The sequence below is a fragment of the Euleptes europaea genome, chromosome 4 (genome assembly GCF_029931775.1).
Source record: "Euleptes europaea isolate rEulEur1 chromosome 4, rEulEur1.hap1, whole genome shotgun sequence".
In the NCBI taxonomy this organism is placed as follows: domain Eukaryota; kingdom Metazoa; phylum Chordata; class Lepidosauria; order Squamata; family Sphaerodactylidae; genus Euleptes; species Euleptes europaea.
The window spans coordinates 98,258,774-98,274,072 of record NC_079315.1 but is presented as its reverse complement, the minus strand read 5'-3'; the positions used below and the strand labels follow the sequence as shown (position 1 = coordinate 98,274,072).

Sequence of the window (15,299 nt, the reverse complement as noted above, 5' to 3'; positions counted from 1 at the left end):
GACGGAGACGCGCGACGGAACCCGCACAAAGCCGCCGCCGCCCTCACGCCGGCTGCTCACATCCGGGCTTCGGCGGCAGCCTCTCGACAGCACTTCCGCCCAAAAGGGCATGTCCCCTCGCACACAGCTTCCGGTTCCGTTGGAGTCTTCTCTCCACCCTCTCCTTTCAAGAGGCTTCAGTCTTCATAGTAGAAAAGGGCAGGAGTCCAGGAGCACCTTCAAGACTAACAGAAATATTTTCTGGCAGAGTAGGAGCTTTCGTGAGCCACAGCTCACTTCTTCAGATCTGAAGGGCAAGAGTCCAGGAGCACCTTCAAGACTAACAGAAATATTTTCTGGCAGGGTATGAGCTTTCGTGAGCCACAGCTCACTTCTTCAGATCTGAAGGGCAAGAGTCCAGGAGCACCTTCAAGACTAACAGAAATATTTTCTGGCAGGGTATGAGCTTTCGTGAGCCACAGCTCACTTCTTCAGATCTGAAGGGCAAGAGTCCAGGAGCACCTTCAAGACTAACAGAAATATTTTCTGGCAGGGTATGAGCTTTCGTGAGCCACAGCTCACTTCTTCAGATTCACTTCAGATACAGGTATCTGAGGAAGTGAGCTGTGGCTCACGAAAGCTCCTACCCTGCCAGAAAATATTCTTGCTAGTCTTTAAGGTGCTACTGGACTCTTGCCCTTTTTCTACTACTGCAGACGGACTAACACGGCTACCCACTGCGAATTAACTTTAGAACCTAAAGACCCAAGCCCACACTTGAATAGACTTATGTAGGATTATGAATAGGATAACAGCGCCATCCTAAAGAACACTTTAGAACCTAGAAAAGGGCAAGAGTCCAGTAGCACCTTAAAGACTAGCAAGAATATTTTCTGGTAGGGTAGGAGCTTTCGTGAGCCACAGCTCGCTTCTTCAGATATCTTCAGGTATCTGAAGAAGTGAGCTGTGGCTCACAAAAGCACGAAAGCTCCTACCCTACCAGAAAATATTTTTGTTAGTCTTTAAGGTGCTACTGGACTCTTGCCCTTTTCTTCAGGTATCTGAAGAAGTGAGCTGTGGCTCACGAAAGCTCATACCCTACCAGAAAATATTTTTGTTAGTCTTTAAAGTGCTACTAGACTCTTGCCCTTTTCAGGTATCTGAAGAAGTGAGCTGTGGCTCACGAAAGCTCATACCCTACCAGAAAATATTTTTGTTAGTCTTTAAGGTGCTACTGGACTCTTACCCTTTTCTACTACTGCAGACAGACTAACACGGCTACCCACTGTGAATCAGTCTTAATAGTAGTCTTAGCGTGACTTTCGGTTGTCGATTGTCACACATGAACATACATGAAGCTGCCTTGTGCTAAATCAGACCCTTGGTCCATCATAAGTCCTCTTATGGATTGAGAGCTGGCTGAAAAATAGGAAGCAGAGAGTAGGAATCAATAGTCAGTTCTCCCAATGGCGGGATGTGAGCAGTGGGGTGCCTCAGGGATCTGTGTTGGGACCGGTGCTTTTCAACCTGTTCATCAATGACCTGGAGCTGGGGTTAAACAGTGAAGTAGCCAAGTTTGCAGATGACACCAAAATATTTAGGGTGGTTAAAACAAAATCGGACTGTGAAGAGCTCCACATACTGGAAGAATGGGCATTAAAATGGCAAATTAGATTCAATGTGAGTAAGTGTAAAGTGATGCATATTGGGGCAAAAAATCCCAACTTCACATATACACTGATGGGATCTGTGCTGGCAGCAACAGACCAAGAAAGGGATCTTGGGGTGGTAGTGGATAGCTCAATGAAGATGTCAACCCAGTGTGCGGCTGCTGTAAAAAAAGGCAAATTCTATTCTGGCCATAATTAGACGAGGAATAGAGAATAAAACTGCTGATATCATACTGCCCTTGTACAAATCTTTGGTGAGACCACACTTGGAATACTGTGTACAGTTCTGGTCACCACACCTAAAAAAGGATATTACAGAGCTTGAGAAGGTGCAGAAAAAAGCAACCAAAATGATTAAGGGACTAGAGCAACTGTCCTATGGGGAGCGGTTAGGACACTTAGGGCTGTTTAGCTTGGAAAGAAGGCGGCTAAGGGGAGACATGATAGAGGTCTATAAAATTATGCACGGTTTGGAGAGTGTGGACAGGGAGAAGTTTTTCTCCCTCTCCCATAATACTAGAACACGGGGTCATCTGCTAAAGCTGGAGAGCGAGAGATTCAAAATAGATAAAAGGAAATATTTTTCACACAACACATAGTTAAATTGTGGAACTCCCTGCCCCAGGATGTGGTGATGGCTGCCAGCTTGGAGGGCTTTAAGAGGGGAGTGGACATATTCATGGAGGAGGGGGTATTTATGGTTATTAGTTAGAATGGATACTGGTCATGCTGCATACCTATTCTCTCTAGTATCAGAGGAGCATGCCTATTATTTTGGGTGCGGTGGAACACAGGCAGGATGGTGCTGCTGCAGTCGTCTTGTTTGTGACTTCCTAGAGGCACCTGGCTGGCCACTGTGTGAACAGACTGCTGGACTTGATGAGCCTTGGTCTGATCCAGCAGGGCCTTTCTTATGTTCTTAAAGTCAGTATTGCGTAAGACCGGCAGCGGCTCTCCAGGGTCTCAGGACTGAGGTCTTTCACATCACCTACTTGCCTAGTCCCTTTAACTGGAGATGCCGGGGATTGAACCTGGGACCTCCTGCATGCCAAGCACATTCTCTACCACTGAGCCACAGCCGCTCTCCTCATCCTCCATGCATGGGGTAAATGCGTAAATGCCAAGGAACGAGTATAAAAATGCCAGTAGGCGAGTATGGGGGAAAGAGGTTTCCTAAACAAATCTCTGTCCCAAAACTGTAAAAAATAAGTTAGGTAGTTTTTTTCCCCCCAGTGACATGGTTCACACCCTTTTGGGGGTGGGAGATAAAATCAACAGAGAGCTCCTGAGTTTTTAAATATTCTATAAAAAGAAGAAATTTAATAGACTTGGGTGCAGCGATGAGTGTATGTGATCAGCCCCCTTCATCGTTCTGGGGTGGCGCCCTCTTCCCTTTCTCGAAATTCCACAAGTGACTTGATGTCATTCAAGGAGGTGAGCTCTGCTTGTTTGTTGTCCCAGACAGAGCTGGCGCTATGATGAGTTGTATTCCTAAATTTTACATTATGGCAATCCTGAGTATGTTCGCTGCTATGAATGTAAATGAACATATAGAAATATTATGCTTATTTTGTCCTCCCTGTCCTCTTGGGCTCTTCTTTTTGTCATCTCTGCGTCGCAAAGCTACCTTTATTTTTCTTTCCCACGTTCGCCAACAGCCTAACCATCCCCCCTTTTTAACCCTCTTCCTCTAGTTCCGTCCCACCAACCAATGACACTATTATTTCAAATTATCACCTTGTGACAGTACCCCAGAGATCTCCCGGTAATAATTGGCTTCTAGACTGCCAGGGGAGGAATTTCTGCCTAGCTACAGAGCGAACGATAAACAAGGACAGGAGAAACTGGATGAAACTGCAACTGTACTGAGTCGCCTTTCTGTCTGTAATACAGATATGAATAACTTGATGTATCATCATAACTTGAATTTGGATCAATATCTCTTCCCCAGTATAATCGGGACTCAGAGATTTCTGCCCATCAGGGCCTCTGAGTCAGCAGCTGCAAATAAACTGTTTTCTTGATAACGATCTTGGGACTCTCTCCCCCCCCGAACCCCTGTTTTACTGCAACAATCTTGAAATTATTTCAAATCAGGAAGGAAGCATCCTTTCTCGTATGTTTCATCGACATAGGCCATTTATGCACGGGAGGCTCTGCCTTGGATTTGCCCCTGTCTAGATGCACATTTCCCCCATCCGAATTCTCAAAACTCTGCATGGGGGCTTATTATTGAGTTTTGAGAATTCAGATGGGAAAAATGCGCATCTAGACAGGGGAAAAGCCTCCCGTGCACAAATGGCCTCGCTTCTATTCCTTCCCGCGCTGGCAAATGGAGCATTGGGAACCGGAAGTAGGAGTGACAGGGAACGCCTGTTCACTTGGCTCCCAGGGAATGCCATAGAGTCCCTCTCTATGGCATCAGGTTCTAGAGAGGCCGCTCTTCGGCGCGGCATCGCGAGCCTCGAAGCCGCTCGGTCTGCGCGCGGAGCATTGTGGGGGCGGCCGGGCGGCGTGCGCCTGAGGGGAAAGATGGCGGACGCTTTCGGCGACGAGCTTTTCAGCGTGTTTGAGGAAGAGGCTTCCGCCGCCGCCGCGCCGTCTGACGCGAAGAAAGCGAAGGGAGCTGCCGCGACCACCGCTCCTGCGGGCAAGGCTGGGTGAGGGAACCGGGAGAGGGCTGGCGGAGATTTCCCTCAAGGGCCCAACAGCCGCAGGTCGCGGGTCACTTCTGGGGTCCCGTTGAAAGCGAGGGGCGCGTTGGCTTCTCAGGCTGCTGGGTCGTAGCCTTGGTTTCCTTGGTAACTTAAGGGCACTTGCACACAGCCCAGATAATGCACTTTCAGTCCACTTTCAACTGCACCTTAATGATCGTTTGCAAGTGGATTTTGCCCGTTTACACTGCAAAATCCACCTTCAAAGTGCATTATTTGTGCTGTGTGAAAGTGCCCTTATCCTCAGTGAACTCTCGGGAAGTAGATGGATGGTGCCCTCGTTATTGGCTTATTTTGTTGTGATCGGCCTACTTTGCTGTAGGGCATGACAACAGCAGTGAGGTGAGATAGCTTAAGACGCGCGCGCCCATGCACACAAAGCTCCAGGTAGCTAAGATTCCCCTGTTGGGCTGAACATGTGACTGCAAATTAACTAAAAGTGCAGGGAGGAACCTGTGCCGGTAAAAATTGAAGATGTATAGAAAGTTACTTTCCCATTTGTTTTCCTGACTTGCGCGTGATATTTTTTACATCAGTGCCTACCCAAAGGAGTTAACAATTAGCCAGAGGTGTTCTAAGATTGTTTATGACATTAAACTTTGTAAGCTGCTTTGGATCTTGTGTTCCAGGAGAGAAAACAACATAGAAATATTATAGCTAAACAAATAAGATGTCAGGAAACAATAGATGGATGTGATTATGCATTAATTTCCCAATGTGTTGGCAAAGTCATAATTAGAGTAGCCAGTTAAGGGTTTTTTTCTGGCTACTACACATGAGAACACATCATGTGAACAGAGTGTGTGATGGACTCTAGAAGAGCCATCAGCTTTTCCCTTGTAGCTTATTCATGGGTAGTGTATGTAGAGCCTACTGTGTGGTGGCATCTGTAGCAGTCATAGACATCAGTGTTCATCAGAGGGAACACTATACTGTTGTAGTCCCACCTGAAGTGTCATTTAACATATTGTCAAAGGCTTTCACGGTCAGAGTTCATTGGTTCTTGTGGGTTATCCGGGCTGTGTGACCGTGGTTTTGGTATTTTCTTTCCTGATTGGAAACACTTCGGAACAAGAAAGCACATCTACTTGGTTCTTTAACTTTTCTACTAACATACCACACCCTCATTACAATGATTAGCACATTACCTTTGATGCTTTTTTGCAGGACAATGATTCTGCTCAAACCCAACCCCTTTCTGACTATATATTACCCTTCCTACACACTTGACACTGAGAGACACTGTCCTTCAGTGTTACTCCTCTGAAGATGCCTGCCACAGCTGCTGGCGAAACGTCAGGAAAGAAAATACCAAGACCACGGTCACACAGCCCGGATAACCTACAAGAACCAATGTCATTTAACAGCTTGTGTTAATAAACAAACAGGTCCTATCCCCAGGCTTACTAAATCGGGACTTACAATGTAAGGGAAGTAGTAGGAGAAGGTATTGGAGGGAGATCAGTTTTACAGAATTTGTATCCAGACTGGGCCCTGTTGATTTTCTCTTGCTTGGAAGTGTCTCAGTTTTGCAACTTGCAGTTATTAACCACGTCTGATTTTTTTTGTCTATTTCAGGAAACGATCAGATGGCAAATCTCCATCATCTGTTACCCCCACAAAAACAAAGAGAGATGCAGAAACAGATAATGCAGATATTATCATTTTGGGAAAGAAGCCCAAGTTGGACGATTTTACTACAGATGATCTCAAGTAAGGAAGAAAAAAAAATTATTGCTTGGTATCTGAGAATAAGTACAAAGGTGGTAGTGTATGTTTGGATTGCTAAGTGCTAAAGGATAATGTTTTGGAGGTCATTAATTCATAGGTTTGTCATAGATTGGAAGTGACTTGATGGCACTTAACAAACACAGGATGATGTATGGTAACTGCGTAGTCCAGTAGGGAAGACCTTTATGCAGACCTAATTGTAATGAACAGAAGCTATGCAGGAATATTATCTCACTCTTGTACTGATTCCAGTGAGGCTTGTGCAAGAGAACTTCCTACTGAATGGTAGTTGATTTACAATGTCATGTTTTTCTCTGTACCTGGAGAGTCCCCAGTTCTGTGGAGGCCCCTGTCTTGTCAATGGGTGGCTCCATTGTGCAAATTATGTTATTTACATGAGGAGGAGGTATTTGACTATTAGATACAGTGATTATTCAGTAAACGCTTGCCTCTACATGTCTTCTGCCTGTATTCTCCCATAGCCCTCTGGTACCTTCTTCCAAACATTTCCAACTGAAGCTACTATGGACCATGTATCTGGTCCTCTAAAACCAAGAAAATTGCTGTCTCCATAGCTCTTTGCCCCAAGATGTGTGGTATTCCCATAATGCCTCCTTAGGACTAGGGCAGACATCTGGGATAGTATAGCAGTGGCAGTAGAAAATAGGCAATTTTTATGTAAAAAGGTAAGGTAAAGCCCCCTGTGCAAGCACCGGGTCATTCCTGACCCATGGGGTGATGTCACATCCCAACATTTACTAGGCAGACTTTGTTTACGGGGTGGTTTGCCAGTGCCTTCCCCAGTCAACTACACTTTACCCCAGCAAGCTGGGAACTCGTTTTATCGACCTTGGAAGGATGGAAAGCTGAGTCATCCTTGGGCCGGCTACCTGAACCCAACTTCCGTCGGGATCGAACTCAGGTTGTGAGCAGAGCTTGGACTGCAGTACTGCAGCTTACCACTCTGCGCCACGGGGCTCCTAAATTTTATGTACCACAGGGCTAAAAGGTAAGTGGCATAAGTCACTAGCACCCCAAGCCAGGGAGCTTGGCTTTAGGGGTGAGACTGGTCAGGCAAGACAAATAAAAAGGCTGAAGTATGAACCATACACCTCAGGGTATCGCTGTCAGTAGTCCTTTTACTCCGCAGCCAGCTAGAGATTAAGGAACAAGCCTCCAGCCCTCCAGGATATAAGAATAGAAATCAACCCTGTAAGGCTCTGCACTCACACAGTGAGTTCCAAAAACAGGTTACTTTGGTAGATGTAGCCAACCTGGGCCAAAGTACTGGATTCAGACTGAAGCCTCAGAATTCAAAAATATATCAAATATAATTAAAGTAACTTATTAAAAGAATGTGCAGGAATATACAACAAGCGATCAAAGAACCGTGAGGGTAAAATAACAAAGCTGAATAGCTAACCTAGATACAAATAGCAGTTCTCTAACCTAGAGGTTACCTTAGCAAGACTGAGTCCAGAATAGTTTGAAAGTCCAAATCAACAGGTGCCTGGCTATGCTAGCCCACCTCAGGTCAAGAGTGTCACAAAGCTAATTGTAGCCCAAGAAAAGGGCAAAACTGGCATGAGGATTCTTTTCTTTATGCCTTGCAGCCTGCACTGGCATGATTCTGTCTAACCAATCAAATGTAAGCCCAATGATGTAACCCAACTAACCAGGTAAGGTTTCCAGTTAGTCTCTGATGTTCTGCAGCTGCATCAGATCTAATTAGCCACCCTGGCTTCGGCCAAGAGAAAGGGCGAGATACAAGTCTAAAATATAAATAAATAAAATAACAAGTACCCACAAGATGGAATGTGTAGGCCTACTTAGGTGGCCTTGAAACCATTAGGGCAGATGATGTACTCAGCACCTCTGAATGCTTCCTATTTTCCCTTTTCTCTCCCTCTTAGTTACAGTCAACTTGACCTTGGTTCTCAGAGAACAGAGAAATTTCCATGTTCTGTAGGCCTCAAGCCTGAACCACTGTTTCAGTTTTGAACAAGAGACTATGGAAGAGGGCTAATCTTTTGACAATACATTGCCTTGGGATTCTATAAGTTGCCTCTTGATGTTTAGTAGTTACATATTGTGTTTTATAATGACCTTGCTTAGATGAAGTATTGGTAATTGTAATTAAATGGTAAATCACCAGTACACCAGATCTATATTCATTACTCTTTGCTAGCATTAATTCCTTTTTTGTTTTCAGTTTGGCAGACCTGGTGCCAAAAATAAAGGTGCAAGCGGTTGACACCGTTGAAGGTTGTACTCATGAGGTGAGTATTGTGTGAGCATCAGTATTTAATTGTATTTGTTACTACTTGAATGGATTTTCTGTCTTTGATAAGAGATTTAAAACTGCTGTAATTAAGCTTTAGTTATGCTGGAAATACCAAGGTCTAGATTGAAGTGCTGTTCTTTTCCTGTAGGAGCATATGGTATCACTAAGTTTGTGGTGGTGAGGAAACTGTCCCTGTTAGAGATGTGAATTCCCCAAAAAAGGGAAATATTTGGGGGGGGGGAGTTTTCCCCCATTTTGTCTGGGCTTGAGTAGCATTGGCAGCATAGGGTGCACCAGTTTGTAACTCTTTCTCAAATACTGGGTATTCTTGCAGTTCTTATAGAAAATGAAGCTATTTATACTTTTAAATTCCATAAATATGCCAAATAGTACAATTTTATATGCTGTTATAAATTATACATTTTATGATGTTCATTCAGTAAAAGAAGCTTAGGTTGGATCGGAAAGTAAATATTTCAGTGTTTCCCTACATTTCCATTTTTTATGACAGAACTGAGGAAGTTCTGTCTTCTTCAGGTAGTGGCTGAAGTACATATAACTGTGGTTGGTAATATATTGATATTCCCCCACCCCTTTAGCCATGGAGAAAAACCCCTAAATGTTTAATAATAAAAATATTTTTATTAGGTTGCTCTTCCCGCAGATGATGACTTCATAGCCCTAAAACCAAGAACTGGAAAAGCAGCAAAGGTTGGTAATTTGAAAGTCTTATCCTTTTAACTTTATAATTCATCTAGACTAATGTAGTGAGTGGGTGGTCTGGGTGGGAGTAAAGAATAGAGGTAGTCAAAGCTGGTGAACTTTTAATAATGTGGCTTTGTCCTAGTCTTTGGATATACCATGTTTTAACATGATTTGAAGGCTACCAGGAATTTTTCTCTGGTCAAAAGTATGTGTTCATTAAAACACTTACACCTGCCTACCTAATTTCTCCTCAAGGTGGCTTACAGCATTCATCATCTTAAAAACAGTACAATTTAAAAATTACAGCAATGTAATAAATAATGCCAATTTTTTTGCAAATATCCTATTGTTTCATCCAGAGAAGACAGTGACAATCCAGCAGACAAAGAAAATATAAACAATTGGTAAAAGCCTCAAAAATAAATTATTTTGCAGCCTCTCTTAAATATGATTACAGAATGGGCTTTGCAAGAAGATTGTTCCACAAAAGAGGAGTGCTAGCAGAGAAAGCTTGGCTCCTTGTGCATGCCAAATGAGCCCCTGGGAGAAGAGATTGTTAGAATTTGTCTAAGGCTCTTTGCCTGGAATTCCCACATAGTTGGTTCTTTATTTAAAGCAATTGGAAGGGCATTATCTAAATACTTGTATAGGTTGAACTCAGTTGCGATCCATAGGTGAGTAAGTCCTGAAGCTGATCTTCTGGCTTTGGAGAGTTTGATTTGCTTTGTTTGTGGGTCGAGTGTACTATTTTTTTGATATTGGGGAAGTTTGCTGTTATAATCCTTTAAAGTTGAAACTCTATTCATGTTCTGCACAGAAATCGGGGGAGGGCCAGGTATAAATAAAAATTCTATTTAAAATATAACCTGCAAGTATTGTATTTTTCCCCATCCAGGAATATCCATTCATCCTTGATGCTTTCCAAAGAGAATCTATTTTGTGCGTGGATAATAACCAGTCAGTTTTAGTGTCCGCTCATACATCAGCGGGGAAGACAGTTTGTGCGGAGTAAGTCATTCTTCTGGAGCAATAAAAACAAATGCAACACCTTCCTTGTTTTGCTTTTGCAATCCTTACTATAACACACACTCATCTGCTTGACTATTGGGAGTAAAATGATCACCTCCAGCAGGATAGGTGGTCTATAGCTGCTCTTTATTTTTAAAATGCATATACTTTTCAGTTGTGCTGCCCAAGACGGTTAATTTCTCTGTCACTGTCACAAAGGGGGAGCATGGCGTGTGTTCAGTGAAACATCAGTGGTGTTCCTCTCCAACTAAGCGGTGTTTTGTTAATGCAATTATTATTGTGCAAAGGTAGTGTTAGATATAGCAGGATTCTCAGGCAGTTGTGAGCGTTTACTGTTTCCTGCTTATTTATTCTTGTAGCATTGATCACAAGCACACATTTAGACTGACATTCCAGTGCTAGCATTTCAACTCACGCAAGCAGCTATTTCTGCTTGGATGCAATGGGCGTTTGCTTTATGCAGCAGCTTTCCACAGTTTGCATTACTGAATTGAAATCAGTGGGACTGGAATAGTTGGGAATGTCTGATCGAACAGTTCTGTTCATTTGTTGAGATATTTATAAACCACCTTGCTCCCAGGGAACTCGAGTGGTAAGATAATCAAGATATTGTTATGGTGTCAACAAAGATCTGTTGTTAACATACCAGCTGGCCTAATTTTAAAACTAAAGCAATATAAATAGAAATGAAATCCATCAGTACAGTTGCACAACAATACAGTAAAACAAGTGTCCAGGGAAAATGAAAAATATTTCAGCTGAACTATTAAAATCCAATTTAAAAAGGAATATTATGCATTTCCTATGAAAATCTTTAAAAGTTACATTTCTGGTTTTTTCTAGATTAGGAACTACAGGTGAGAGAGAGCTTTCATTCTGGCACTCTAGGACATCACTTTCCATTATATCTCCAGAGCATAGTGGCAAGGTCATAGTTGCCACATATGCTGGGTTGTGAACAGGCAGTCTCAAGTTTCAAAGATCCTAGGCCCTAAAGGGCTTTAGGGGGTGATACCAGCACCTTTTATTGAACCTAAAAGCCAATTAGTACAGCTGATTCAGAACTAGTTGAATGCATGGTTTGTTTTATTCCACCTCTAGCAGCAAGGAGACTATGGTATTAGTGGAAGCTTCTGAGTAGTCGTCAAAGGCAGCCCCATGTAGAAACTATATATGTAATGTGTACTTCTTGACAGATATTGGAGAAATGTAAGGTTGTTGCAAGTGTTTTTAATTATGATACATACTTAATTATATATCTATTCTAGGTATGCCATCGCCTTGGCTTTGAGGGAAAAACAGCGAGTGATATTTACCAGTCCTATTAAAGCTCTGAGCAACCAAAAATACCGTGAGATGTATGAAGAATTTCAGGACGTTGGCTTGATGACTGGGGATGTGACCATCAACCCTACAGCATCCTGTCTTGTCATGACGACAGAGGTAAATTGGGCATCTGGTTAACCAGCCCTATCTCTGATTCTCTGCTCTGATGCCTTTTTTGTGGATGAGAAAACAAAATGTTCAGATTTGGGCATTTAAAAAGTAGCTATTTTAGGCTGCAGCCCAGCTTCCTTCCTTCCATGGGCTCAGTAGCTTGTCTCCGAAAGACTTCAGCTAAAACTCAAATTTAACAGCTGGCTGCATCATTTACATGTTTACTTTTCTTTCTAGATTTTAAGAAGTATGCTTTACAGAGGCTCCGAAGTCATGCGGGAAGTTGCTTGGGTTATATTTGATGAAATCCACTATATGAGAGACTCAGGTATCGTGATTTTACTATTTCTGTATTTAGGTTTCTGCAGAAAATCTATCTTGGAGCTTTAAGTGAAAGTGGAAGGTGGGATATAAATGTTGTAAACAATCCAATGGTAGAAATATGTGACAGGGTGCTTGTTTTATGAGGTTGATTCTGGTAGCTAGAAGACACAGCTAGAATCAGGGTGTCCAAATGCTGTGAGAATAACATTAGACGTTTCTGTGCTATTGCTTGCTAATCTGTGTTTGATGGACAAATAACAAAAGCTGTCTGTACACTTCCAGTGCATTATTTTACTTACTTAGTTTCTTTAGGTTGTGAATAATGTCTTAAGCTTCTTCTTCAAAAAGAAATGTAGGCACTTCTAGAAATCATTCCTTTTCTTAGTTGCCAGTAAAATAATGTGATGCTGCCTTTTTAACTTGCTGTGTGGATTTTCTGTTTCTAGAGCGTGGCGTGGTGTGGGAAGAAACCATTATTTTGCTCCCAGACAATGTCCACTATGTGTTTCTTTCTGCCACTATACCAAATGCTCGCCAGTTTGCTGAATGGATATGCCATCTTCACAAACAGGTAGAGTTGTTTCTCACTATCAGATTTCACTTGTAAAATGCATTTGAGGTCAAAAATAGCAGCAAATGAGGGTGCTAACTGTTAGCACAGGGCTGGCAGGCTTTTGCAACTAAAAAGCCAATCCACATCAAAATTCAGAGCAAGCGATCATCAGAGCTAGTATAAGAAAGCCTATTTGAATAACTAAAAATATACAACTTATCATTAAATATAATTGACGTGTTGATAAATAATCCATACATTTTCAGCTGGCCAAACACTGTTTGTTACAATTACTTTTTTTAGGAAGTGGCACACATAAAGTCTAACATTAAGTAATAAACATGCACAGGAACACCCTGCACAGTAGTTTTATTGCCATAGCACAAATCTATGCACCGAGTTTGTTTTCCCATTTTTCCTCATAATGCCTGCTAGGTGGGCCAGTCACAGTTCTCTCAGAACTCTCTTAGCCCCACTTACCTCACAAGGTGTCTGTTGGGTGGGCGGAAGGCGATTATAAGCCACTTTGAGAGTCCTTAAAGATAGAGGAAAAGCAGAGTATAAAAACCAATTCTTCTGGTATAGCCAACCCATTCTGCTTGATAGTGCAATATCCTGGAATGGATCTGGCCTGAAGGCTTGCGAAAGGGCATAGGTCAGTGGCACAGTGTGTGTCCCTAGTTCAATTGTCAGAATCTCTAGTTAGTGATAGCAGAGCTGGAAAATAAGTCTTTGTGAGATCCTTGGAAAGCCAGGCAGCACTAGGCTAGATAGGTCACTCACCTGCCCTGGTTCTCTTATACACATATATCTTGATATTAGTGCAGTGTTGCTATGGGATTGTATATTATCCCGTACATCTGAACACTCAATTGCTCCTTAAGTAGGATGAGTCAAAGAAACTCAAAGGATTGCTCATTAACAGCTGTGTTGGTTTTATCTCTTGCTTGCTTGCGATGACTGCTGCCCAAAAGCTGTTTAGCTCTCATTTATGGGTAAATCAGGTTTAGGTCTTGGCACTGAGTGCTATATCAGTTAGGCTAAATGGTGGCCAAACATTCTTTTATTACATGAAGTAATTCAGAAGTTGATGGAAATGAGAAAAAATGCTGCCAAGGCTATGGTGCAACCAGATCCTATGTGTATTTATGTGTAATTCAGTCTCAGTGACTTCACTTGGTCTTATTCTCAAGTAACTGCACATAGGATTGCAGCCTTAATATGCCAGCAGCAGTGAAAATAAACTCTTGAAGTCTAAGTTTTAACTGATTACAGACAGCAGAGTTCAAGGTTCCTGGAAGGATAAATAAGTGAGTTCAGAATTGTCAATAATGTGCATTATGTGGGGAAGACGCTGCAGATGCTATAAGTGATGGTGTGTGTGTGTGTGTCTCTCTCTCTCTCTTCTAGCCTTGTCATGTGATTTACACTGATTATCGACCCACTCCTCTGCAGCATTATATTTTCCCAGCAGGGGGAGATGGACTTCACCTTGTGGTTGATGAAAACGTAAGGGATTTTTAGTTGGGTTTGAATGGACAATATACATGCAGAAGTAGTCGAACGTGCTGTGTGGGTTTGAAGAATAAGGACCGGGATCCAAATAACTGGTTTAGGTGGAGCCACAGTCTGGTGTTTCAGATGGGATAGTTAATTTCCCCCCCCCCTTGAACAAGCAGGCTGCTGTGCTGTATTAAAAAGCTGTTTCTTAAAGTGTTTTCTGTTGGAAAAGTTGCATCAGAGAGGGGCTGCTGTTGAAAAAAACAGAAATGCAAATGCTGTGAAACACAAGCAGGATGCTGCTGCTGCAGTCGTCTTGTTAGTGGGCTTCCTAGAGGCACCTGGTTGGCCACTGTGTGAAGATACTGCTGGACTTGATGGACCTTGGTCTGATCCAGCAGAGCTTTTCTTATGTTCCTTTTTAGTGGCACTTCAGATCCCAGTCAAGGCAATTGTTTCTTTGGCAAAAATGCTTTATTTTGGTATGACAGAGTCATGTCTGTCAGTCATAGCAGAGGACTCTGCTAGTCAGTCCTCTAAAATACTGGATCCTTTGCCTGTTCTTCACAGTACCATGTTCAAAAACCTAATTTAAGAAATCTTAGTGTTAGGCTCTGTGATGCATCTTTAACATAGCTGCTCTGTTCTTAGTCCTCATGGTTTTACTGAAACAAATTACAAAAACATGAGGATGTTTCTGTTTAAGCTCTTCCAGACAGAATAAATTGCGATGGAATTTCCATTGTTTAGAATGTGTTGACTCAGTGTAGTTCCTTTCCCTAGCCATGTCATTCTTCCTTGAGCAATGTCAGTGCCATTCAGTCTGAAAAGTCTTCAGTTAATTTAGTTTGAGGAATCAGCTGTGAAGTAAAAATAATATACACGTGAAGATTAAATATGTGAATGTTAATGCTTTCTCCCCCCTGCCCCAGGGTGATTTTAGAGAAGATAATTTTAATACAGCGATGCAGGTACTTCGAGATGCAGGAGACTTAGCTAAAGGTGACCTGAAAGGCAGAAAAGGAGGAACGAAAGGTATATTCTAACTTTTCCATGTATAAACGGTCTGTTGAGTAAACTGTATGTTCTGACTATGACAGTAGTCAGACACTTCTCACTGTCTTTGCTGTCTTTACAGGCCCCTCAAATGTGTTTAAGATTGTAAAGATGATCATGGAAAGAAATTTCCAGCCTGTAATAATATTCAGTTTCAGTAAGAAAGACTGTGAAGCGTATGCTCTTCAGATGACAAAACTGGACTTCAACACAGGTCTGTGCTGACCATAGGTGGGGCAGCTTCTAACAGCTGGCTTTATTTGTTTATTTACATTATTTATAGTCCGCCTTTCTCGTTGAGGCTCAAGGTGAATTAC

The 15,299-nt window shown here is 42.4% G+C and overlaps 1 protein-coding gene across 1 annotated transcript in view; it reads left to right on the top strand.

Annotated features, from left to right (window-relative positions):
• The first annotated feature begins 4,181 nt into the window (after positions 1–4,181).
• The window catches only part of MTREX (Mtr4 exosome RNA helicase), a 56,408-nt gene continuing 45,290 nt past the window's right edge, over positions 4,182–15,299 (top strand). The window contains exons 1-11 of the mRNA XM_056849039.1: positions 4,182–4,309; positions 5,942–6,076; positions 8,307–8,373; positions 9,027–9,089; positions 9,979–10,091; positions 11,381–11,555; positions 11,787–11,877; positions 12,320–12,444; positions 13,837–13,935; positions 14,859–14,961; positions 15,065–15,196. Of these exons, the coding sequence (XP_056705017.1) occupies positions 4,182–4,309; positions 5,942–6,076; positions 8,307–8,373; positions 9,027–9,089; positions 9,979–10,091; positions 11,381–11,555; positions 11,787–11,877; positions 12,320–12,444; positions 13,837–13,935; positions 14,859–14,961; positions 15,065–15,196 (1,231 nt within the window). The remainder of the gene's footprint in view (positions 4,310–5,941; positions 6,077–8,306; positions 8,374–9,026; positions 9,090–9,978; positions 10,092–11,380; positions 11,556–11,786; positions 11,878–12,319; positions 12,445–13,836; positions 13,936–14,858; positions 14,962–15,064; positions 15,197–15,299) is intronic.